This window comes from Melanaphis sacchari, unplaced genomic scaffold (assembly GCF_002803265.2).
Source record: "Melanaphis sacchari strain LSU unplaced genomic scaffold, SCAv2.0 Contig43_pilon_pilon, whole genome shotgun sequence".
NCBI lineage: Eukaryota > Metazoa > Arthropoda > Insecta > Hemiptera > Aphididae > Melanaphis > Melanaphis sacchari.
In genome coordinates, this window is record NW_020271284.1 from 3,428,429 (window position 1) to 3,455,881 (window position 27,453).

A 27,453-nucleotide genomic window follows, 5' to 3' on the forward strand; every position below is an offset into this window, starting at 1 on the left:
TTTAAATTAGGAACTTATCCTAAAAGATGGATTCTTTACTTAAGTTATGTATTTTTTGCACACAATTTTTATTAATTATTATCTTTTGGAATTGTTAATATGGCAATTACTACAATTAAAATCAAAATAAATTAAAGAAAAATGCAAATTTCTCAGCAGTCAACATTTTATTACATATCAAACAGACATTATAAAGCTTTGAAATTATTTTGTGTGGGTAGCTTGGGCCTTTCTCATTTGCAATAAAATGTTGCTAAGTTCTTCACGCTTCCTCTTGGCTCGAATGTGTGTTCCCAACTAAAAATAAAAAAAGTATAAAATATTCAAGTAATTAAAAAAAAAAAATTAACTAAATCAAGTAAATAGATTTAGAAATATATGCTTACTCGTCGTTTCAAGAATTTCAATGCACGCTTGTCTTTGGATACCTTCAACAATTCCATAGCTCTCTTCTCAAATGGTGCATGACCCATAACTTCCCTAACAACATCTCTGATGAATTTGTTGTGCTTAGTTAAACGCTATAAAAATAAAAATATATTTAAAAACAAAGTCTTAATTTTCAATCAAATAATATGATTATAAAAGTTAACAATTGAAACAAAATTATATCCTACTTTGGATATAGAAAGTTAACATTTGTATTGCAACTTAATATTAAATTTCTTTCTTTTGATATTAAAGTCAAATAAAATATGTGTTGATTATAACAATCAACTTTAAATTAAAATAAAGTATTAGATTAAATATGAGTTGTAGCAACTCAAAAGTATGGGCATTAAATAGAAAAATATGTTTAAGAATAATAGTATGATTTCTACATCAAAGATGAGCTTTTCAATCGTCACAGAGAATTCATGATAAAAAATAATAACATAACGTTAATCGACTACATTTTGTTAATACAATTTTTTTTGAAATGATCTTTTACCAAGGAGCTATCAATTATTAATGAATTTTAACATAACTAATGCATACAGCTATGCAATTAGTATCATAGCAACAATTTGCTGAAGAATGTAAGATTTTTTATTAAGAGTGCAGTACTAAGAACTTAAAGAGTTTGTACTAAATATTAAAAATTATGGAATTTTTTCAGATTGGATAGATTTAAACAAATGTATTATAGTCGATACTAATAGTTTTTGAAAAAAAATAGTCATTGTTTAATACACAATTTCAGTTTGTGTTATTTCTCAGTTATAAAAGAGAATTTTACATTGATTGTTATGTAAGTTAATGTAATTTTAAATTAATACACTAACTTATTTTAATATATATTATAATTTATAACATAAGTGTTACTTACACCTTTAGTGCGGGCTTGTCTAAGCTTTTCGCTTTTGGCCGACAACTCTTTACCACTGACTTTACCGACCCTCTCGATTTTTGTGGTCTTGTGACCACGTTTTAAACCAACCGCAAGCTCATAACGAGGAGCCATTGTTGAGAACCTGTAATTATAAGTACAAATACTGATCAATAAACACTAAAAACTGTACGAGTGACTGCTACGTAAAATTGTTCGTCGATGAATAAATATGTAACGACACAATATAATGATACATTAAATAGAGATTATTATTCGATATATACATTAATAATTAGTCTCACCTAAAGTCGGATGGATGCGGATGAAATTGCAACGCGAACGACGTTTATAATAAAAAGTACACAGGACGGATCACGGAATCCTCAATAATAAATAACAACAAAATACAATTTTTCAGGTTATACCAATGTGCTGTGGTGAATACGGTTAGTGTGGTACTGCGGTCGTCAGTTTATAAAGATTGATAAAAATTGATAAGTTATCATTGATAACGTATCATATTAACCAGTAACCACTAAATACCACATAAATACAATGTATGGTTTCGGGAATAGTATCCCAATGTATTTTATTGATATAAAACAATAAAGCACGGTTTTATTTTTTTATAGAAGACATCTCTAATGGTACAATGATTAATAATAATTTAATAATAAATGATCCTTAAGCAGTCTATACGTTATGTGTAATATCCACTTCCTACGTAGGATATACCGAATGACCATAAATCGTTGTGGTTATGTATCATAATTCATAACATTCATAAGTACCTATTGTATATGATCATTTTAAATTATTAGAATCAGTGGCAGCGCCAAGGACGAGCCAGGTAGGGCCATGGCCCTACTATTGGCTTAACATTAGACATACCAATATTCTCATTTTTCATAAGCAGAATATAATGGTATTTGTATTTTGTAGTTCACTGTACAGTCTATAAGTAATTTAGATTAGGTAATATACTTTTATATTATAATATTATGTATATTTTTATCAATTTTAAAAATTATAAAATATTGTTTTTCAAATTACATACTTTTTTAAATATATTTTATAATTTTTTGCTTAAATCTCTTTTTTTGTGGCCCTACGGCCTACCTTATAATTGTTGGGCTCACATTGGCCCTAATTAGAAAATAATCCTGGTACCGCCACTGATTAGAATTAAGATATTATGGTTAATTACTAGTACCAGTAGTACCTAGTACCTACCCTTGTTTTAGTTTATGGTTTTACATGATTCGCTTATAAATTTTACATATAGATACCTACTTTAAGTTAATAAATATAGATATACAATACCTACTCATATTAATATATTATACACATAAACAACGTCTTCATGACCCGTGAGGCTTGTCAATAATTATCATTTTTCTATTTTATTAATAACTGGAAATTCCCAACTCCCTCTCCATAATAACCTATCGACTATATAACTACGACATTTAGGTCTACAAAAACAGACAATTGCATAATATTATTACGAATTTACACATTTTTTATTATTAAAAGTACCTACTAACAAGTAATAATTAACCTAATACCCTGTTTACCTTTGCGTAAATATTTCCTTGTTATCTAGTTTTTTTTCCTCCGATTTCTTTAAAAAGTATTAAGAATTTTACCTACTAGTTTTAAATTGTAACCAAAAATCATCCTCAAACAAAATTTGATCATTTTTACTATTATACACACATCATTGTAAGAGAAAAATTTAAATTTTGAAATTGAAACTATTATAGCTTTCAATATAATAGTAAAAATATTATAGGTATTGAAAATACTCGCTCAATTCAATCACATAAATTAAGTTACGTATACAGTCGGACATTTCTACAATAGCCAGTAGGTATAATTTTATATTATTATTGTATAATATATTCTATATAATACCTACGTATTATTATTATTATTACATGTTCTTGGACACGTTCTATTTATGGCAATGACTAATGACTAATGAGTCAAAGGACAAAGTTATTACTTAGGAAGTTTTTTTTCTTGAATACAATCCATAATAAATAGCTTTTTATTTTGATTGTTAAAAAATTATGAAGATAATGTGATTCAAATCACAACGGATATAGTTTCAAACTAAAAACGTGAAAAATTGTATTATAATTTATAACTGTAAATTCTAATATATATTATTATAGTCTAAAAAAATATAGTCTATTGAATTTCCACTACCTACCTTCTTAATATTAATACATTTTGGGAATTAAAATTCGTACCTACGTATAAATGGCAGTTGTTGGAGTAATTGACTTATTTTTAATGGATTAATTACAGAAACTAGTTATAGTTATCCTGATTCTAGCAATGAGTCTATAGATACGAATCAACTGAATTTACATCGACATTGATATTATTTGTATTAATACAATTATTTTGTTTGTGTTAGTAAATTATGATTAATAAATTATCTTCTAAGCAATAATTTTAGTATAAATTGTATGTCTAAGTATAAAATACCCAACACTATATTTTAGTCGTAAGACAATTTAAATGTTAAATATATTTGCTGGGTGGCATAAGTTATATTATTTTTAAGTAATAATACATTTTTACAATGAACCGATTTGATTAAAATAGATGGGAATAGGGGATAGATATCATAATGTCGATGTAGACAAGATAAATTTTAACTAATAAGATTTCGTTTTTCATCACAAAAAAAAAAAATGGTTGATGTATTAATGTGGAATACTGGAGTACAATAAATATTGTAGATTATAATAAAAGTTGGTAAAAGTAAACGAATGATCAACTTTCGCAAGTTTTTGATTATTAGGTATGCCGTAAAAAAAAAAAAAAAATCACGTATTTTTTATTTTAAATTATATTTACACTATTATCTTATCTTGAATAATTAACCTACAAAGATAAAATATTCAGAACAAAATGAAATTTTTTTTTTTTGTTTTATGAACATCAGTGGTTTTTGACTTATTATTTTTTACCCGCATGGCGAAATTCAATTTGATATTTTACATTTGAGCATAGTCCATAATGGATTCAGTAAATTAATAATAAAATATACCTTTACCTTTTCTAAGTATTTTTACATTTAATTATTTAACTATGCATGTTATGCTAATTGCTAATGATATATTTACTGTGACACAAGCATTTTAAATGTTACAATTTTGTTTTACTTGCAAATGTATGAAAATATTACCAATATGTAGGTATACATATATGTGTCACTGGACGCCTCCTTCTATCAAGTCTTCATGTCTTTTGTTTTCTTTTTAAGTCTTTCATAATTTGCTTATTGTATAATGATATATACAGATTGTAAATATTCTTTTAATAAAAAAAAAAAAAAATAAAAAAAATATTCTTATATAAATATAATGTATAACACTAGCATTTTATAGTTAATTATTTTGTTTATTAAAAACACACATAAATATATTTAAAATAATTACAATAATATTTAAAAATTAAAATATAGGTAACTTTGAAAATTTAAATAATAATTACAATTTATTGTATACATAAGTATATATTTTATGATTTTATGATTTTTTTTTTTGTTATAGATATATAAATATATATTTTAGATTTTAGACCATTATATATATAATATTATATCTGAAATTCTTAAAATAATTGAATTTAAACCAATTATATTGAATTTTAATAAATATCTAAAATTTATATAGGTAATAAAAGTAATGGATCATATATTATTTTAACAATGGTAGATTTTATTTATTACAACAGAAATAAATTTTACTATTTTAATTTAGTTTTTATGATTCCATTATAAATTCAATAAGGTATAGTAATGAAAACAATTTTGATTTAACAATAAGCTTATGAGAATTTGTTTTAAATTGCTCATTTAAATGTTTCTATGTGAAGATACTATAGAGAAATGTTTTTTCCTATTTAAAACAATTTTAAAAGCTTATACAACATTAATACAAATTATAACAACCACACTTAATAGATATTATTAAATATAAATGAAAACAATTTAAAATGTATATTAAACATACATGTATCTACTTAAGTAGAGGCATTGTTTATAAATACTACTTACTAGGTAATTACAGAATAAGATATTTTATAAATTTATAATCAATGACATTAAACTCACATAGTTTTTAATATGTATATTATGTTAAACCCGTGTTATTTCTTATTAATATAATATTTTAAAATGCAATAAATATTTAAACAGCGAATTATGAATATGATCAAAAAATGATAATTGTTTTCCTACTTATAAACGTTATACCTACATTTTTCATTTTTTTTGTTGTTTTTAAGTTTTTGTACGTAAATTAAAATAATTGACCGAAATTAATGATACGATGTTTTAAAACATAAATACATTTCATAAATATTGATTATAATTTATAACAAACTAAATCTGAAAAATTTAAATTTTTTGTTAGACAGGATTTTAAGAGGTAGGTAACTATAATAGAAATCAGCATTTTAAATTAATTTTCGTCATTCCCTAATTGTGTTTAATGGTATACTGCATACAGTTATATATTTATATTTAATTAAAACAAATAAATAACTTATGTGTATTATTTAGTTTATTATCAATTAAATACACAAATCAAAGTTTTATTCTTACGTATATTTATGGGCTGATCGGGCCGGACTTGTTAATTATATTATAAATTGCTAATGAAAAACTTATTAGTATCGTTTATTAGACTTACAATACTTACATACTTTTTTGTTTGTGTAAGTACCGATATGCGACTACAAGCAATATAATAAAGTTAAATTATTATAACTATAATAGGCGCCTTCAATTCGGTTATATACCTACGAACCTTAACGTATTTATCGGGTACCTTATGATTATTGTAATACCTAACTGTTGGCTGCAGTCAAAAACACTAACACGAAATAGCTTATTCGCTCAACTTTATCCTATAGTGACCTATACTTAATTTATTTTACAAATAAATGTAATTGATTGGTTATGATACAAATCCAGATTGGTTATACAACGAAGGTTCACTACTTTACGAGTATGTTCATCTTAAAATAATCATAACTGTTATAGTATACAATTAAACAATTATTATTGTTTTTCAAACAAAAATCCTTAAGAAATATATATTATATTATATTATAGTTACCTATAGGCATGTGCTAACATTTTAAATGCACCAACATAAGTATAAAATTAAGTAAATTAATAGTAATATTGAAATATATTATTTAATATCGCATCTTTTATTTTATCAATTTAACTTATGACAACATTTTCAATGATTTACTATTTATTTTATTGACTAGAAGTATTCAAGAAATATATTTTGGTATCTGTATATTAAATTTTGTAATCACACGAGGTTTATTTATCATTTATTTCGTGACATTAAACACATATCATGTATCATTTTCATTTTTATTTGATTAAATTATCTATTTATTAATTTAAATAGTTTACTATTTAGACTACTTACTAATTAATAATTTTAAATAGTTATGAGTTATGAAACTTATCTTATTATCAATAAACAAAATAATAAATTTAAAATTAACTATCTACCAATTGTTTATTTAATATACTTTAAAGTTAACCTATTTATATAATATAAGAATTTAATACATTTATACTCCTACTACGGATGTATCGATATTCACAGCTGTGAATCCTACTAAATACTTTAATATTTTTTATATCTAGTAAAAATATTCTAGAAAACGATCATATTATAAATCTTTAAATTAATAAATTAATTTTACTAATGAATATTAGACATTTCTAATTTATTTTACATTTATACAACTTACAAATATTATTACGTTACTCTGTACGTCGTACTTATATAACAACTGAAAGGCTAAGTATTTTTAGGGGTTTTTTTTAATTATTTACATTTAATGACGTAATATATTATTGTTTTTTTATTTCTTCTGGGTTTTATTTAAGCGATTTAATTATCTGTTAATTAATTTTAAAAATGATAACACTTTTAAAAAATTAACTTTTATTTTTATTGTCACAATTGTGTATTATGATAAAATTTATTATCAGCTTCGTTTTTACATACATTTATAACTATACATTTTTTTCTAAATTTGAAGAATTTTAGTATTTAATAGTTAAAGTGATGTATTAAATGTATTCATTTAAAGTAGTGTAGGTAAATGAATCTTTCAAATTAATGTTGTATCATGTACAATATTTTTCAAAGATTTGAAATTTAAAATGTCTTAGAATTTTTGTTTACTATACTGTAGATATATATGAAACATGCACTTACTTACCAATAATGTTTTAGTATTAATCAATCATAGTCTTATAGTTTTTATACATGTAAAAATATGCTTATTCTAAAAATAATAATAATTATAACATACAAATATTATAAACTCGTGTTGGTCAACCACTTATGCATTAACAATGAGGACTATGAATATACACACAATACTGAATACTAATAATCTTTTTTAATGGATATTAGATGCAAAACGTTTAAAAACGATGTAAATATTTACAAGGAATTGGAATTGAAAGTATATTTTTATCCAACACTTTCATAAATACGATTACTTATTTTTACAAACCTACGATGAAGTTTTTGATATACTTTTTGATGATACGTTTTTCAATATATAACGACTAATGAGACCGCCCATATATTTATTTATACACAAATTGATACATGTATATATTATAAAATGTCGATTTTTTTAACAATTACGAAGAATAAATCATTAAAATTATAACAAGACATTTTGAATTGATTTATTACGTGTTGTTGGTTTAGTTGTTTAGGTATATCGTATAATACATTTATTATTTAATATGTAATTTATATGTATAGTAATGCACGCATATATGATATAATAATACATAAAAGGCTATCGATTGTACCCATATACTCGTATATTAAATTACATGCACATCATAATGGGAAGTTAAACGATTTTTATTTTTTTCATTCTCTTTTGATTAGAAGACAACTAACGACAATGGAATATTGTATAATATTAAAATATATCCTGTGGGGTTTATGGCGTACACACAAAGCGATTCACTAAGCATGTTAAATCTCATTTTATCCTTTTAACTATTATGCAATAATTATGAAGATCATACTTTCAAACATTTAAATATTATGTATTACTTAAGAAATATCTTGTGGTATGAATTTAGATTCATAAACATTAAAAAAAATTCATTATTGTAAATATTTAAAAAATTAAAATTCGAGTGAGCGTTCTTGGCGAATCGTTATTCGTACTGCATCTAAATCTATACATAAGTTTTATAGCTGATAACCGTTTGTTTTTTTTTTAATGTACATAAATTATGTTCAGACAGCTTTCAGTGTTTTACATTATACACGTCTATATAATATACATACATAATATATATATTAGGTATCTACACAATCTACGTTTAATGTACATGCATATAAATCAAATCCATCTAGTATATTCGTATATACAGTGTGATTCACTAAGCATGCTCGCCTCATTTTTCTGTAATCTATTTAGTGAATAATTTTTACTATTTTTATGAATAAATTTCAAAAATTGAACGAACAGTTTTTTACTTATTGAAATGTTTATATTAACGATAATTATCCTTAAAAATGGATAATAGTTTAAAAAAAGATATAATATTGAATGATTGATGTAATATTTATTTTACTTGGATCAGATAAATTACTAAAATTTTTAAATTACCATAGTCTCCGAATTTTTCAAATATATTATCTATTGATCTTAGCACACAAAATTAAATAATTCAAAAATGACTTAATAATTTTTAAAATTTCGATTTTAATACGTTAACATTTTCAGAAAAGTTATTCTATAAATAATTTACAGTTGGAAGAGAGGATGAGGTTGTCATTTAAAAAAACAGAAGTTTGCATCTCCACAGGACACTTTTAAGAGTAGTACACAAAAATCTTAAGTATTTTAAAATTAGTTTCTAAATATACAAAATATTCTCGAATTTAGAAATTGTAAAAATCAGATTTTAAATAACTGAACTATTGAAGAAAAAAGGGTGAGCTTGCTTTTATGAATCAGCGTGTATGGATATAGGCGTACGATATGTAAAAAAGAGAATTGAACGAAACACACATTACACGCAAATAAGCACAGTTATTAAATTATTATTCTTTGAAGACCAAATAGCTGTAGAAGTAAAAATCAATGGAAATCTTGCAGTAGTATATATATATAACATTAAAACGTCTTTATGTCTACGAGAAATAAACAAATAATAAACATTTGCAGTGGTTATGGTGTTGGTTAAAAGACATATGGGAAGAAGGATCGGTTTTAAAAGTTAGATATGAATGAATCTGACGAGGAAAACGTCCATATACGTATTTACTGATTAAAAAAAAGAAGAAAAATCTCATCTCATTTCTCCTGTTAAACATAAGGTTTTCAAAAAGAACGTGACGTGTGCATAAATCGATTATGTGTCGTTCGGATAAATATACAATATACATATATATAGCTGTGTATACAGTATTTCCGTCTATTAAATTATGAATGATGAGTTTTTACGCAACATTAATATAAAAAACATGCATAATATTATAAATATTATATATTTTATCTGAGTGCCTACACTTCGTATTTGTAAGAGCCGATTTCGTTTACCCATGCTCTACATCATATGAAGGGTTAATATTTGTATGTATATATTTATGTATATATATTTTTTTAATGGGCCACTTTGAGTATGTGTAGTAAAATGATAAAAAAATCTCACAAAAAAATCGTCGAGGTCGTCAAACGCAATTTATGTTTAATATGTACGTGTATTAAATACAAACGCAACGGAAAGTACATGGTACATTATAGCTAGGGGTATCTAAACTTTTTTTTACCTGAGAGCAATATTACAATAAATTAAAAACTTTTTGTGGGCCAAAGCATAAATATAAAATATAGTATAAATAATATAATCACATTTACAATTTATTTATAGTTTTATAGAAATTTCAACGAACGAAATAAATAGCAAATAACTGTAAGTTAATACTGGTTGTTACGAAACCTCGTTGACAGGAGGTGTTAAGAGACATTTAAATGCGTTGTGCGTAACGTTTAAGTGAAAATTTATTGTAGAACAAAGTTTAAGTAAAAAAAAAAATAAACGTATAAGTTTATTTTTCCCGTACATAGGTAAATTTATTGAAGTTAAGTTTTTGATTATTTGATTATAAAATGTATGCACATTGCACTTCATAAAAAAAGGATAATACAAGTAGTTAATTTTTAAATTAATCTATGTACTCGTAACTGCCTGGTTTTGGGGTGAAACGTATATTGTATGCTATATGAAAGATTTTTGTAAGGGAAAAACTCGAATTTCTGTGAAGAATGGTATTGGTGTATGGACAATTTTAACGTCTAAAATAATCATGTAGTCAAAATGTGTCCGCAGATTGTAGTTTAGATACCCCTAAACGGCCTACTCTTTTATATAATAAATATGCATGACTATGTACCCCATGTTAATTATTTTAACTCGAGACACTCTTTATAATAATTCAAGGCAATTTTTGAATTTTTGAATGAATTTTTTAAATATTTTATACTATAGTCTTAAGACTTCTGTATACATAGATAATGTCAAATATTTTGAAAGAGTTTAATTATTATCTTGGAATTTTTTGTTTGATTTTTATTAAAATGGACCGATATAATGAATGTACCGTTGTTAAAATAATCATTCTGTTCGTGATAACTGATTCGTTTAAAAGACAACTAATGTACTCGAAAAGTATTCTAATTTCTAATAATATATTTTTAGACAGTTTAAAGTAATGAAAAAACAATATTTTTATTTAATTTTATCGTTATACACTGTTAATGTTTTTATTTTTTTAAGAACTATAGTTACCTATATTTTTAATTTCATATTCCGAAATGGAACATTTTTCTGACAATTTTTTGTGTATTGTTTAAAACTAATATCTAATTAGTTATAACCTTAAACCTATATGTATTTAAAGTGTAGTTGAGTGGAGTAGTGGATCAACATTTTCTGAACTATCTCATCTGTGTCATTTCACACCACTCCACTCATATTAACTTTAAATACCTATAATTAATTAATAACCCAGTTCGTCATTCGATTTTTATACATAACGGTTAAAAATTCTGTTTCGTTGTATGAAATTAAAAATGTATGTTAACTCATTTGAGAGGGTATAATATTTACAAAACAATAACGATAAAAAATAATTAAGATTATGGAATTTTTTTTCTTCCAAAAATGTTGTTTTGTTATGATTTTAAATTATTTAAGAACATTGACAATTTTCGAGATGAGTGTACGAACAACGGATAAAACTACCTGAACATTAAATTTTAATTATTTCATTAAACTATGTATGTTATGTGTATAATTTATAATACAGACATACGTACAGACGTACAGTAGCGTGTAGGAGTTAGGACGTAGGTACGGTTAATAGTTGGCATAATATAAATAGGCACGTAAAATATAACTTACAATACAATAACGGTTAGTGGCGGACCCGTCAATGTGCAATATTATGCTAAAATAAATTATTATTAATCGCCGGCGAAACGATTAACCCAGACAATATTATAACCTGTAAGCGTACCTACCTACCTGTTAACAAAACCGCTCGCCGTCATGCACGCGTATGATTACGGTTACGGCAGTAAGGCGTGTTACAATATTATTATTATGCCACACAGGCACACCATAACGGCATAACAATAAGTATTATTGTGATATGTTGTCAAGTGCACGTCTGACGTAAATATAATTACTACGCGAGAACACCTATGAGTGTAAGAGAAGATTATAATATGCGGTTTAGCGTATATTATAATATTGTGTAATATATAGGATGATTCGCCAAGTATTGTTCATTTTCTTTTTGGTCTTAAGTAATGCAGTAATTCAAAATCTGACTTTCGGAATTTTCTAATCCCCGGCATTTTTGGATCTAGTATTTACTAAAAATTTTGAAAACAATTATCTATTTAGTAACTTACAGTAAAAAGGACGATTCTAGTTTGAAAAAAAAGTTATTATCATCACAGAACATTCTTAAAGTAACACAAAAAATATCAAGTAATTTAAGTGCGGTCTTAAATTACATTTAGATTTTGAATAAATTCATTATTAATTGAAAAAAAATGGGAATGGCCATTATTGGTAAATCACTCTGTATTTTGCAGGGCGGACGTATGGCATATAGTATTTTATTACGATTTTATTTTAGTATTTTATTGTGCGATACCGTTGACCGTAAAATATTTCGTCGTGTATATAGTTGTTGAATCGATTTCAAAGATTTTTCCCATTTTCAATCTCGACCTCGTTGTACTTAATGTAGGTACACCGGTTTGCCACGCCACTTTTATATTATACATCTATACATCATATTAAGTGATGCGAGGAATCGAACATAAATATGAATATATTTTACATACGTATATATGGGTAACGAGCGATTATAGTCGTCTGTTATTACTTATTAGTTATTAGTGTTATTACCACTATAAGTCCTATTTAAACGACGTATAAGCACTGGATTTAAACGCGTCGTTATAATATTATTCGACAATAGCAATAATTATAATTATATCAATTGAAATGATAATATACGATTGTCGTGTATATTATATTCGTGTAGGACTTCGTACACATTTTGAATATAGTTTAGGAGTATAAGCACGAATAGATTACATAAGTTATAGCAGTATCGATTCATACGTACGATAAAAATCTACGAGCACGGTGATTTTTTAGTCCGCTTTAATGTTTTTTTATTTATTTATTTTTTAATATGTTTGTGATATACGGGGTACTGTGAAAATCCATATCCATATCATTAATATACCTAGCATAATATTTAATAAGAATTTAAACGTGCACGTGTTTTTTGTGTATAAATCCGTAGTATCGTTTACGTTGCAAATATTATTTTTACATTATGGCGAAATGAATTATTTTTGGTCGAGATAAAAAATAAATACCTACATAAAAAAAAAAAAAATAAAAAAATAAAACGTTTACAAAACAGTTGCGAGCGATGTTAATTAAAAAACCGATCTCGAAAGTCCGGGCACCGCGTACCACGCGCGGGCGGGGATCGCTCACCGGGGGGAGAATTTTTCGTGTGTATAAAGCATGCATAATTAATATTACAGTCCACATTGTCAACGCGATAACGATTAGTCGTAATTAAACAACAGTGCAGTGATGTTAATTACACACAGACCGACACGAGCGGTCTTATAGCTATTTGACGAAGAGATCTTTGAGCGACGAACAGATGGACGTGTCGCACGTGCGGGTGGCCGCGTTCGAGTCGGCGGCCGCTTTGGCCGCGGGCCTGCCGCCGCCGGACTGCTGCTGCAGGCGTTCGTGGAGCTCGCCGTCGGCGGCGGTCGGCGACGTGTCCGCGCTGTCGCCCGACTTCTTGGCGGCCAAGAAGCCCTCGATGGCCGTGCCCAGCACCTCGGCGTCGACCACCGAACCGGTGGGCCGGTCCCACATCACCACGTCGCCGCCGCCGCCGCCGCCGGGTGCCGGTTTCTGGCCGGCCGCGGACGACGACGACGGCGGTGGCGGCGGTGGCGGCGGCGGCGGCGGGGACAGCGGCGGCGCCGCGTGTTTGTCCGGTTTGCAACCGGCCTGCACCGGGTCGATCAACAGCGACACCTTGGGCCGTTCGTCGGCGAACGTCACGACGACCGGCGACTTTTGTACCACGTACTCGCCGCCGGCAGTGGCCAGACGCTGTTCCGCGCACTCGGCGTCCGCCGCCCGCTGGCCGCCCATCGTCACCGCGGTCGCCGTGCGGGTGGACATTTTTCTGAACCAGTTCTTAGTGCTGTTGCCGGCGGCCGCGGCCGCCATAGCCGCCGCCGCGCCTATGTTGGCCACGTCCACGCTGTTGGACCGACCGGACCGGAGCAGCACGTCCCGACGACGGTCGACGCCGCCGCCGCCAGGAATGCTGTCCGTGGTCTTGCTGCTGCCCCGTTGTGGCCGCGGGCTGCCTTTGGTCGACTGCAACGCTTTTGAGGCCGACGACTTCAACGAGTTCATTATCGACAGCAGATCGGTGTTCGTGCACACTATTCCGGACGATTGAGACGACGCAGCCGCCGCCGATGACTTGCCGGCTTGCAGTGTGGCGTTGGAAGGCAGCTCAGACGCGCGTCGTCGAGCCGGTATGGGTGGAGCAATTTTTTCGCACACGTCGATGTTGGAATACCTCCTGGCCTCCTTGAACCTGAATAACAACAACAATAATAATAATAATAATAATAATAATAAAAAAAATGACGAAAAGTGTTCGTATATTATATATTTTTTATAAATTATTATATTATCATTAGAGGGTTCTGTACCCTTGTCCCCTCGTGCACTGTCAAGTAATACAGACAGTAGCCGAGTCTAGCTAATTCTGCGCGGCGTTTCCACTATTCAATTCTGTTAAACGTGAGCTTTACAGATTGTCAACACGGGGTTTTTTTTTTTTTTTTTTGTTTTTAAGCGGGTTTGACCGAATATGAATTTATAGGTCTAAAATTTAATATACTTATAATAACTCTTATATTTCGTGTGATCAATGGGACCGCCCTAAACAAACAAAAGAATGTTTATTTTTTATGAGCCGACAAATCTATCTCTATGTGAGCCCCTCTTTAAAATGTAAAATTAAAAAAAAACTGACTCCGAGTGGCACACCCTCGGGTATAGCCGGTATAGGATTACCTATATATTGCGAACAATTTCAGAACCAACAGTGCGATAGACTTGGCTGTGGATCTCTTGCACAAACACACTCACACATTGCCTTTTATAAATATAAATTCCACTGCAGTTATATATCATTTAGCTTTTAAGATTGTTTTTCGTTTAAATTGTGAACAATGCGTTTCTTTATTTTAGACGGCCCATTTTTGTTTACACGAGTATTTTGGATTCTACAAATAATTGTTTAGGCGATACTGATGTTTAGTGTGGACGAATACATTTTTCAAAGTCAATCTACAGTATATAATATACTATGATATAGTAGTGGTGAAAAGTCACGTTCCAGTTTTATTTTTTATATGACATGCTGAACAACGAACTATGTAGGCAATTTAGGTACATTTCGTTGTAGTACAATGGTATAAAACTTATTTATGCTACACTGTTATTGATTATTGTTTTGTAAAAAATTTCTCATTTCTTGGTTTGAAATCATAAAAGCTACTTAACTTTTGATTTTAAAAAGTGGATGAAGTAGCCAAGCTGGTTTCAAAAGGTTTTGACACCGCATCCATAACGCCGTCCTAATCCCCTTATCTCTGACCTGCATCCATTAGCCTTTTAGAAAATACTCTATGTCCCCTAAAATTGGAATAGTGTGGAGACCTCTATAATGGCCGGCGTAATGGTATTAACTAAGTTTAGTCAATGATATACTCCCTTCGTCATTCGAAACAAGCACCTTATTAATTATTCATGTCATTTATTCATCAAATAAATTTACATACACAGATTGTACGGTTTTATAATAACTATATAAAAATAAACCTGATATCAAAATGTAAGTTGTTTTTAATGATTTTAATAGCTCAGACTATTAGTACGCAATAGTGCGTATAATTGGAGTTGGAAATTTTGTTTATTTCATTAATTGAAGTATCTATCTTAAAACAAATTTTTATCTGCAACAACTGTACACCTTAAATTTTAAAAGAAACTTCTTTTCTAGAGCACTTTGGTGCATTTATGGCATGACAAGACAAATTAACATTATTAACAACATATAATTAAAAAAAAGGGTAAAAGCAGGTAATCGCTATGGTGTAGGTACAGAGTACAGTAGGTGTCAAGTGTATCTTATCACTGAATAAGTCATTGCAATGTAGGTACGTGTTATGTTTTAATTCAATAATAAATCTTCCAATATGAAAAACAATTCTGAGTGAAGGCAATTATTTTATATTATTAAGTTAATTAAATGATATATTTGTATAAATACAAAGCTATAGTGATTAACTTTTCTGTTAGTAATCGGTAAAAGATAAGTTAAATTAATTTTTACCAAAAACTTGTATTTCTTATAATAATGTACATAACAGTATATATTATTGTTAATTTTCTATCTGACACTGTTTTATGTTGAACGGTGTGAATAGGTTCGTGGTATGAATAGTCAATAGAATACAATTAATCTGAAAGTTTTAAAAATGTTACCGTGTATATTAAATATGAAAAAACACAACAATTTCAAGTCCCAACAGACTAAAAATAACAACAAATTAATTAAAATTGTTTTTCATCGTTTATAAATAGGTCTCTTCTAATTTGATCGAGATTTTAATATCGTACGTTTAAAAGAAAAAAGATATATAAGTAATATTTTGCTTTTCTATTTTAGTATGAAATAATAATGAGAAACTTTGAATTATGTTTTTAAACTTTTCGACAAAAATTTTAAATCGATCCAAACAACTAAAACAAAAAATCGAAAATGTTGAATGCCTTTAGTCTTTAAATATCCCAAAAAAGTAAACATTTTTTGAAAATTTCAATGAGTATAAAAAATGATAATTTAAGTAAAATTGGAATGTTTTAAGTTTCTATGATTTATACTTTTTAAATTACAACAGAAAAACTAAAATCCTTTGATGAGAAATTATTATTTTTAGTGAAAAGTAAAAATTCAATTTTGTCAAACTTTAAACTTAAGATGTTCATAAAAATATTTGTGAAACTACACTCAATTTTTTTAATTATCAGTAATACAAATTATGAAGATCAAATTTTAACCAAACAGATTTTTATTTTTTTTTTTAATACAATTATTGAAAATAAAATATAGAAAATTTCAAAACAAAAATTTGATGAAAATTTCAAGTATCTACAGTTATTCGTTTTTTAATTTCTTTTTTGTTTTTCAAATTATTGAGAAAGGTTATAGAAAATTTTTTTTTTATTTCTTCACTCTCAGTACTAATAAAATTACTCTAATTTACCTACCAGAAAACATATTGAAGTAGAAAATTTAAGCAGTTTTAGTGTTACAAAAAGTGATGGCAGACACAAAAAAATGCTTCGTACACATTATGGTTTAATCAATACATTCATCGTTATACTCACAATCTATAATAAAACTATCATGAACATTGAGAAAATTGTCAGACAACAGACATGAAACTGGATCGTCGTAAGAAATAATACATAACATTACGAAAGTTAATATCGTAATTATTAAATAAAAATATATGCGTGTTTTTTTTTCTATTAAATCGAAATTCACAATATTTATGTAACAAATTAATCAAAAACAACGTTTGTACAATAAAATTTATAATATAACTATTGATTCTGTAATTTGTTGAGCAGCTATATTTGTCTTCACTGTGTGATTATTAAAATATACCGTTACCTTCAACGACCAGGATTCATACGATCCAATAAGTTTCATTTGTTAAACTACGGTATAATCGTCCAATACGTAACATGATATACAGAGTGATTCGCCAAGCATGTTTAACTCCGTTTTTTAATTTAATAATGAGTTATTTCAAATTCTGATTTTTGAAATTTACCTAATACATTTTTAGATTTTCTTCCAATTTTTTGAAAATTTATTATTTCCCGAATGATTTTTTTAAACATTTTTATTTGCTCAATTCAAAATTTTAACTAGTAGTTTTTCAATTATTAAATGTTTAAAATAATGATAATAATCTTTGAAAATAACTTAATAATAATATGAATAATAGATTTAAAATCAAATCTAGTTTTTATTATACTTGGATCATTTTTATAAATTAGAAATAATTGATGGATCAGTATATAGATTACTAAAATTTGCAAACTACTATAGTCCTTTTATCTTCCGAATTTCATAAACTGATTATTCTCCATGTAAAAAGTCAAATAACTCAAAAACTACTTGTTCGAATTTTGATTTTGAAATATCAACATTTTTAGAAAATTATCCACTGAATAATTTACAGTTGGGAGATTGATACTTGAAAATGAAAATGTACGTTTTTATTTCCTTAAGAACACTTCTTAGTAGTAAACAAATCTCAAGAATTTGAAATCTTTTTAAGTATTTAAAAAAGTTATAAACGTCAGATTTTGTTTTACTGCATTACTGAAGAAGAAAAAGGTAGCGAGCATACTTGGTGAATCATTCTGTATATATTATTATATAGAGCGAATATAAAGCACCTTAGTCTGGGCCACAATCGTTTATACATTATTATCGTCTTATCATGGCCATTAACAGACCACCTTTCCCCACGCTATTCTGATTTGTAGAGTTCGGCTTAGGACTATAATGATTATTACAATACCTACAAACAACGCATCACAAAATTTTGGTATAACAAAGAATAAATGCTGTCCGTCGAAGTGAAATATTTGAGCGAGTTTACTTTCCTTTTTTGTTTTGTTTTGTGTTCAATTGTTTGGAAGAAATAAAAATATCTGCGTTTATTCTCTTTGTTCGAAGTTTAAACTGAAAATAAAAATGGTTTTCTTAACAGAAATATTTTTTGTGTTATAAAGTTACGGTGGAAAATATCATGCTATTATTTTATTGCATACGGCCGCATATCAAAGAGATTGCGGTAAGTTTTGCTTTTTTTTCGTGTGTTGACAAAATGGTATATATTTTCCACTAGATTACAGATTTATATCCTACTATATAGTGGAAGACAATATATACAAACATTTTAAATTTTATATTTCCATAAACAAAAGGGTTGAAACTTAAGAGACATATTTACTTTGTGCATTTATCTGAATGAGTGGAGGTTATAGAATATTAATCAATTATTTTATGAAAAATCTTAAGAACTTTTAATATTTAATGATAATATTGAGTCAGTTATATTTACATTTTGCGTAAATTTTATTTCCAACGACCATTTTATTTATTTACTGTAACGATGATGATTTTATATTATTTTTCATTTTTAAATGTATTTTTGACAGCTTTTCGCATAAAAATGAAAACATAAATCATACTGTATTATATTACACGAAAGAATGCTAAGGAATCTAACTTAATAAAAAAAATATTATTTCTCTTTCGAATTTTTGAAATGAATTCTATGCATACATGTATATTCCATTCCATGTACAGACATTTTGAACAAAAACATCGAAAAACTCATTTGATATTTATACATACCCTAACTTTTTGCATTTACAATAAATTTGTCAGTAATATTTTTATGTGAAAAAACTTTTAATGACAATTATGCTTTTTTATGTAAAACTTTAAACATTAATATAATATTTAGAATAATTTAATTTTTAATCTCAAATAGTAAAACGTATATAAATAATATAATATACATTCAGGTTAACTTATTTATTATTAGTTATTACGATTTATTATCGTTATTAAATATTAATCTATATGCTATAATTCTATATGCATTATTTTAATAAAAACAATTATATTTTACTTTTAAAGTTTTACTAATAAAAAATTATTTTAAATAAAATAAAAATAAATTTCTGTTCGATTTGTAAACGTTCTGGGCATCATTGAATTAGATACATTTTAAATAATTTAAAATACTTTGTTTACAGTACAATTAGTTCTATATTTTACTTTCAAAACGTGGGTTTGTTTACGTCATGTTTAACTATTTAACATAATCTTAATCGGTTGGATGTATTCAATAAATATAAAAGCTCTTTGTTGGTTAAAAAATAATGAATTTATGCATTTTTTTCTTATCTGTTATTATTAGGTTATACAAATTTAACAAAATTATTAACGATAATCTAAAAAAAGTTTTTTAATATCAAAATTGATATAAGTGAATATGTGTATTTTTAGTTCTAGAAACTTAAAAACTTTGTGTTGTGTTGTTAAGATATAAGTAAGCTTGTTAAAAACTTATTTATATTTTACTGCTAGTAAGTAAAGACTAAAATATGTTGTACCTATTAAAGAATGTAAAAAAGTAAGCAAGAGTGTAATGTTTTGTTGTACAGTAGGTATCAAATAGGTCAATTTGATGAATGTATTAAATTTTAATTCAATGATTTATCACTGGATATGAAAAACGATTCTAAGAAGAGACAGTCTATTAGCCTATATCACTAAGTATGTAATATTTGATATTTTTATTCGATAAATTAATTTATTTTACTGTCAGAAATACAGTAGGTTAAAATAAATTTCTCTTGAAAACATTAATTTTAAAAATCATTGAGTGCAAAAAATATAATAATGTATGTAAAAATCTTCTGTTTCTACGATCGATGTTTTTGAATTATAATAAAATATTCATTATTGTTATTCATAGTTTAAATGTGTAATTTAATCCAAATTTGAACTTTAAACGCTTATAAAAAAATATTGCAAATATATATTTTTGATATTTTTTAATTGACATATCAAAGAATATTGAGGAACCTTATATAATTGCATTTTTAAGTATTTGTATCTAGTAAATTGGTTTTTATCGGCATTAAAAAAAAAAAAAAACTAATAAAATATCAAAAATATTAGAACATTTAAAATATTTATAAATAACTCAAAAAGGATCAAAATAAAATGATACAAAAATTTGGTGGAAATTTAAAGTATGTACGATTATTAGTTTTTGAGTTTCATTAAAAAAATTACGGTCTAGTTTTCCTTATTATTTTGAAGAATACTGATATTTTTTTTTTCAAACTACATACTAGATTCAATTTCCTATCCAAAACCTCCTTTAGAATTTAATTTTAAGCATATTTTTGATTACTTGTAATGTATATACGTGAACATACGCAATAAAAAAAAAAATATATTGTAAAATCGATACATTAATCACTTCACTCAGAACTTAATATATTTATATAGTGTTCTGTAGAATAAATATACTTGTTTATTATTATTCAAACAGTTATTTATTAATATAATTTAATAATGGATAATTTTTATAGTACTGAAAACTAATTAAATTGATTAAATTAAAAAACTGCATAGTTGTCATTAAAAAAAATATAAGCAAAAAAGTAATAACCGTAAAAAGATCATAAAAAAATAAGGTAACTATTAGTTACGTATCGCAATATAAAGGTATACTGAATTTTGACTTGAGTATTTTTGGGTTACTTACTAATTAAAAATATTAAGTATAAAAATAAATATTTTAAATTATTATGAAATTTTATCTTCCTTCCGATATTTATACAAACTTATAATTTATTAAAAATATTGTTTCGTTTTTATACAATACTGTTGTCATGTTGTCATTTTTTTTTTTTATTATTATTGTTAAGTTTATTATTTATAAGAGTAATATTAATAAACTGGTAAAAAATTAATTAGTAAACTTAAATTATTTTTTTTTTTGAATTGAAATTTGTTGATTTTTAACTGTGTTTATTAAACAGTCAACGATAATATAATATAATAGGCATATTTTAAAATTATAAAAGTTATTGGGTTAGCAACAATTATGCAGCCAAGACTAATACTTAATTTACTTTTATAAGATATTTTTGTGATAATTTAAAAAAAAAAACAAAAATTGACTGGGAAAATGAAAATCACAGTCTGCAAAAATGATAAAAATGTATTCAGTAAAAATATAAATAATATTTAGAAAAAAATTATTTACTAAATATTTTAAGAGCTATATAATAATAGATCCTAGATATTTAGTTAAATTATCATACATCAATAACAGATTATTATATATGTTACGGTAAATGATGTTAAATGGAAATTAACGTTATTCACCGGTTATTAACGTTATTTACCAAATATACAGGTAATTATCGTTATAAACTGGATAATCACGTTAATGGCCAAATACACAGGTAATTGATGTTATAAATCAGATAAGCGCATGAATCTCAAATACAACAATTTGAAAAATTATGTAAGTACCCAGATATTTTTAAAAATAGAATAAATGCATTATTATTTTTTATTTATTTTTACAAGTTTTACTCCCATGACATTTAATATAACATAATTTTTCAGCCCCAAGGTAGGCACAATGCTTATTGTTATTACAGCTAGTCTTGCAATGACAACGCTGGTACCTTCGAGGGCTCGCAACCGAATTATTACTAGCTACTTCCCTCAGTGTCAACTGTCTACCATCTGCTAATTTTATCACATTGTCCATGTCTAATAGATTTTATTTGCAAACAGCTATTTTTGGAATGTGAAATAATATTTTTAGAAAACTATATTCCGTATTTATAAAATAATAAAACAAATTTTAATTTTAATAGTATATTTTTTCATTAAGAATTAACTTACAGAGTTTGTATAAATCATGTTCAACTTGAGTGACAACTGATAGTATATTTTGCATAGAACCACGAGCTCTATCAACGTTTGGTATAAATACACATACAGTTAAGCCTATTTCAAGCTGAGGAAACTTTTCTTTAGAAAATTTCATCATTTCCTTTACTTGTTTTTCTAAATTTTTTTTTGAATTTTCACATGCAATACAAATATTTTCTTGACAATCATCAAAAAAATATTTAAAATAATTTTCAAATATTTATATTTTAGTTTTATTTTTGTTATATTTAAAATTCGGAAATTTATCGTTAAATAATTAAAAAATATTTAAGTACCAAGTTCCGAATTTTTTTCTGCGATTTCTATGATTTAATTTCCGATTTTGTCTTCTTTGATGATTGGTTCTTTGGTTATTTTTTTAAATCTTCCGCAATAACCTCTTTTATTTTATAATCAGATCAAAATTTCCCAAACCATACAGTTATTAACGTTATTCACTAGAAAATAACGATAATTCCCACATTCGTAGGTAAATAACGTTAATAACCGGCGAATAACGTTAATTTCTGATATAACATAATTTACCGTAACATATACACAGATGTGCGCAGACTCTAAAAGTAAGTAGTGCCCATATATTATTAGAGGGCCCTTTATATTTAAACTATTATATTTTTTTAAATTAATGAGCTTTTAAAATAAATATAATAGAAAACTACCATAAATCATTTCCGAGAAAGAAATCGTGGTGGGTTAATATTAAAGTTAAAATACTATAAAAAAGGAAAAATAAATTATTAATAAATAATCACACGCAAAATATTAAACAATTGTTTTCATAGTACATAATTATAATTAACTCAAAATATTTTTTTATATATTATATTAATCACTAAATGTCAGGTTAAATTGTACACAGACTTTCAACAAAAGAGGAGTGCGCTCAGTGAATTATTCTAAATTTTTGAAATTGTTTTAAAAATGTAATCTATAATTGATTTTGATAATTAAGATATAATTATTGCAATTAATAAATGAGCAATTTGATCGAGATATTGGGTACTTCGGACTATTAAATATCACAGACTGTACCAGGACACACGTTGTATACTCTACGCCGCACGCCTATGATTATATATGGAAATTTCAAAATTGAGAGGGCCTGTGTTTAGTAGTTACTTTCATAAGTGTTTCCAAAAAATACATATTTATTTAAATGAAAACGTAGATGAGTATTATTATACATAGAATTCCAAAAAAGTTTTCAATAAAATCACTTAATACAGACTATATTAACATTATAATGTTATTCATAAAGTTTATATACTTTCGTAAATATATACCCGTGCTACGTTGTGTGTATGTAGATCTTCTCATTGGTAGTTAATGAATTCAATTTACGTTTCAAAACTTCATGGGTTCGAGGGTTTGAAACACGATAAATAGTATACAATAAGGTAAAATATATTAAATAATATGTATGTACGGGATGATCCATTTAACTGGCTACAGTTATTTTTTTGTAGGCTTAAAAAAGAAAAAAATGTTTTCATATAGTTTAAAGTACTTACACATTTTATGAGGTACTCCTTGTCACTTCATTCTACTTAACTAAACTTCCATAGTTCATAAATAAAATACCATATTTTGTACTTAATGATAATTAATTTTACTTCTAGTTATAAAAATAAAATAAGATAACACATGCTATGAGTATTTCAAAAAAAAAAAAATAAATAAATAAATAAATAAAAATAAAAATATAACCATACAAGAATTTATCAAGAAAATTAGTGTAATAAGCACTTATAAAACGGATTATTTTGTAATTACTATCAAAATTATAATAATTTAATGGTTAAGTAGATAAATGGATTAGTGGTATATAAGTGATAAGTGACATTTTTCAAACTTTTCACATCTATATTCTTATTATGTATATGATTTTATTTATCTCTTTTATAAACTTGTTCATCACTAAGAAAAATTATTTAATTAACTTCCATATTATGTACCTATCTACTATTTATGGGTTCTTTAAAACTCCATGCCATACAACGATATAGTATTTTAATACAAATTTCACTTTATCTTTTAGTTATATATAGCTGATTCAGTTACATCTATTTACACTTACATAAATATTATAATAGAATGTATATTATAGTGATGTTAAAAATTCGGATTTTTGGGTATCCGGATATCTGGATATCCGAATTCAAAATTTAATAACCGAATAATCCGAATAATTCAAATTTCTTAAAGGTGAAAAATATACGTCAAACTATGATTTTTAAATTTTATTAACTTAAATAAAATACCGTTTAAAATCTATAAATTAAATAACAAATATTTAAATTTATAATTAGTAAGAAATTATTTAAAATATCCGGATTATCCGATTAGTATTGGAATCCGAATATTAGTGACTTCATTAGTGGGCGTAACACGATTGTGCACTTTTTACCTTTTTATGTTTGAAAAAATACAACACAATATTTTTCACTCAAATGCTTTTGCTTATTTAATTGAAAATAGCTCTACTGATAATTTTGAATTCACTGATTATATAATTAATAATTATAAATCATCTGATACCGCTTTTCCACCGATTTTATGGAAAATTGAAGCTGAACCTTCAACAAAGACAAGAACTTAAAGATAATTATGTAAAAGATGCGTAATCGTGTTGTATTTTCTCAAATATGAAAAAGGTAAAAAGTGCGCAATCGTGTTGTATTTTCTCAAATATGAAAAAGTAAAAAGTGCGCAATCGTGTTGCACCGATCACAATATATACCGTGAATTTATGTACCTAGACATTTGCTTGTTTTCGCCGTCCATCGATTGGAGTTCGCACATTTTTTCTTTGTCCTCAGTTTGCCACATCTTCATCCTGACCTTCCGCGCCGCCTTGATATCGGCTATGTCATCCATAATGTCCAGCTGCAAGTTAAATTGACTACCGGTGGGTGACGGCGTAGCACCACCGGATGAATCCCTGCGGTTCACCCTCGGACCTTTGCTGGGGAATGCGGCAATCGATTCGCGTCTATTGCGGCCGAACAACGGCATAGGTGCCTTTGATATTGTGATAACCGAATGTCGGCGACCTGGTGTGTAGGGCCCGGGTGCCTTGGTTAACGTGGCTAAGAATGCCTTTTCCCGGGCAGCCGCACCGGCCGCTCCTTGATCGCTCAATCTTCGCACCTACAGTAGCATCACACAAAAACATATACAATATCTAAAGATATTTGAAAAGATTATAGGACGGGGGAAAGAAATCATCAGTTGTTTTTAGTTAAATTCTTAATAATGTTACAGATTTCTCGGAGCTTATTAAAAATATGTTTATTGCACAAAGAAAGATAGTAATAAACAATAGTACTTTAACACCCTGAGATTTTACAAAAACATGTTATTATACATTAAAAGCGAATAATTCGAATATCATGATGGTTATAGTAATTATTAAGGTTTTTAATTAAAAAACATTTCATCTTATCTTATGTTGGATTATTGATATGGGGATTTTTATAATTATATATACGTAAACTACGTGGGTGGGGCGTATTATGAATTTAACAAAGTATTGTTAATATGCATACTTATGTAATTATTTGGACAAATGAGAACAAATAGCTCGATAAAGTAGCCAAAAATTTAAAAGTATCCAAACAATCAAATTTATTCCTAACCCGTCACGCATAGAGATGACTTAACTTAATAATAATAAATGTATTCGTAGGGTAGGTATACAGGACTAATAATATGGTTGCTTTGCTCCATTAAAATTTGTGGAATCCAACAAAATATCCAACATAATCTTTGGTCCTCTTCAAATGTCGAGTTGTTTAGAAAATTTTATGTAATTATCAAAAGTAGACTTAGGATAAGTCTCATAAACATATCACATTGTTTTCATAATGGTTGAATAAGGACGCATCATGTAAATTTCTTTCGGGGAATCATATTGCATAATGCATATATATATATATATATATATATATATGTACTCATATTACAAAAATTAAACATATTTTTCACAGACTACTATTCGATACGGTCCGGACAGAGACAATTTAAAAGCTTCCGGAATTATCGGTCGAATAACTCAATAATGACTTAGTACCTACTTACTCTATTTTATCTATGATACCCATTAAATTCATTGTCACTGCGAATTTACGCGACTAACTATAATAAATCATTTATATCATATTACTTGGGTATTTGTTAACGATGAATTTTTTGTGTTATTTAAATGTAAATCAATATATTTAGATTGAAATATTATATTCATAAAATTTACTATATTTAAATTATAATAATGTATATATTTTATTTAAGTTTAGAAATTTTTAAAACTAAATGCATATATTTAGACTTAATTAGTTTTAATAGCATACAAAAATAATGTAGATGATAATAATAATATATAATTTGTAAATATAAATTTATCAAATACAACAGTAAGTGTTATTGGCCAATATCATCGAGTAAACAATTATAAAAAATAGTAAACATTTTATTTGTATTATAATTATTTAATTGATTGACATTGCTATATTATTATAAGAAAATAATGTATAACATATTTATATTTAATGCAAATATTAGTATACTACTGTATTTATTTTAAGTATAATATGGCTTCGATAATTTTTTTTTTTTAAGATGATATCCATGATGTAACCTAAAAAAAATATTTTTGTTATTACAAATATAGTAAACATATTCAATAAAATATAAATTGATTAATAGTATTAGCTGTATTGTCTTAATTGTTTATTTTTTTATACAATAGTTATAGAAGTGGTGTTTTGTTATTAAGTACTTGTACGTGGTAGTTATGAATCATTT

The 27,453-nt window shown here is 26.7% G+C and overlaps 2 protein-coding genes across 2 annotated transcripts in view; both read right to left on the reverse strand.

Annotated features, from left to right (window-relative positions):
- Nucleotides 1-148: 148 nt before the first annotated feature.
- On the reverse strand, nucleotides 149-1,726 carry LOC112597775 (60S ribosomal protein L36). Its single transcript, XM_025343978.1, has 4 exons — nucleotides 1,615-1,726; nucleotides 1,310-1,454; nucleotides 387-521; nucleotides 149-297 (listed from the first exon to the last, which is right to left on the reverse strand). Exons 2-4 carry the CDS (start codon nucleotides 1,442-1,444, stop codon nucleotides 205-207), a joined length of 363 nt encoding a protein of 120 aa, XP_025199763.1. The 5' UTR covers nucleotides 1,445-1,454; nucleotides 1,615-1,726; the 3' UTR covers nucleotides 149-204.
- Nucleotides 1,727-13,359: 11,633 nt separating this feature from the next.
- LOC112597805 overlaps nucleotides 13,360-27,453 on the reverse strand; it is a 29,595-nt gene continuing 15,501 nt past the window's right edge. Inside the window, exons 3-4 of the mRNA XM_025344027.1 lie at nucleotides 25,406-25,800; nucleotides 13,360-14,589 (exon numbers count right to left, since the gene is read on the reverse strand). Coding sequence (XP_025199812.1) covers nucleotides 13,590-14,589; nucleotides 25,406-25,800 — 1,395 coding nt within the window. The 3' untranslated portion in view covers nucleotides 13,360-13,589. The remainder of the gene's footprint in view (nucleotides 14,590-25,405; nucleotides 25,801-27,453) is intronic.

Coding starts and splice junctions, on each gene's coding strand:
- LOC112597775 (XM_025343978.1), bottom strand. CDS start 1,444: ATGGCTCCTCGTTATGAGCTTGCGGTTGGTTTAAAACGTGGTCACAAG. Junction 522..1,309: donor GACAAGCCCGCACTAAAGGT/GTAAGTAACACT, acceptor TTATTTTTATAG/CGTTTAACTAAGCACAACAA. Junction 298..386: donor TGAAATTCTTGAAACGACGA/GTAAGCATATAT, acceptor TTTTATTTTTAG/TTGGGAACACACATTCGAGC.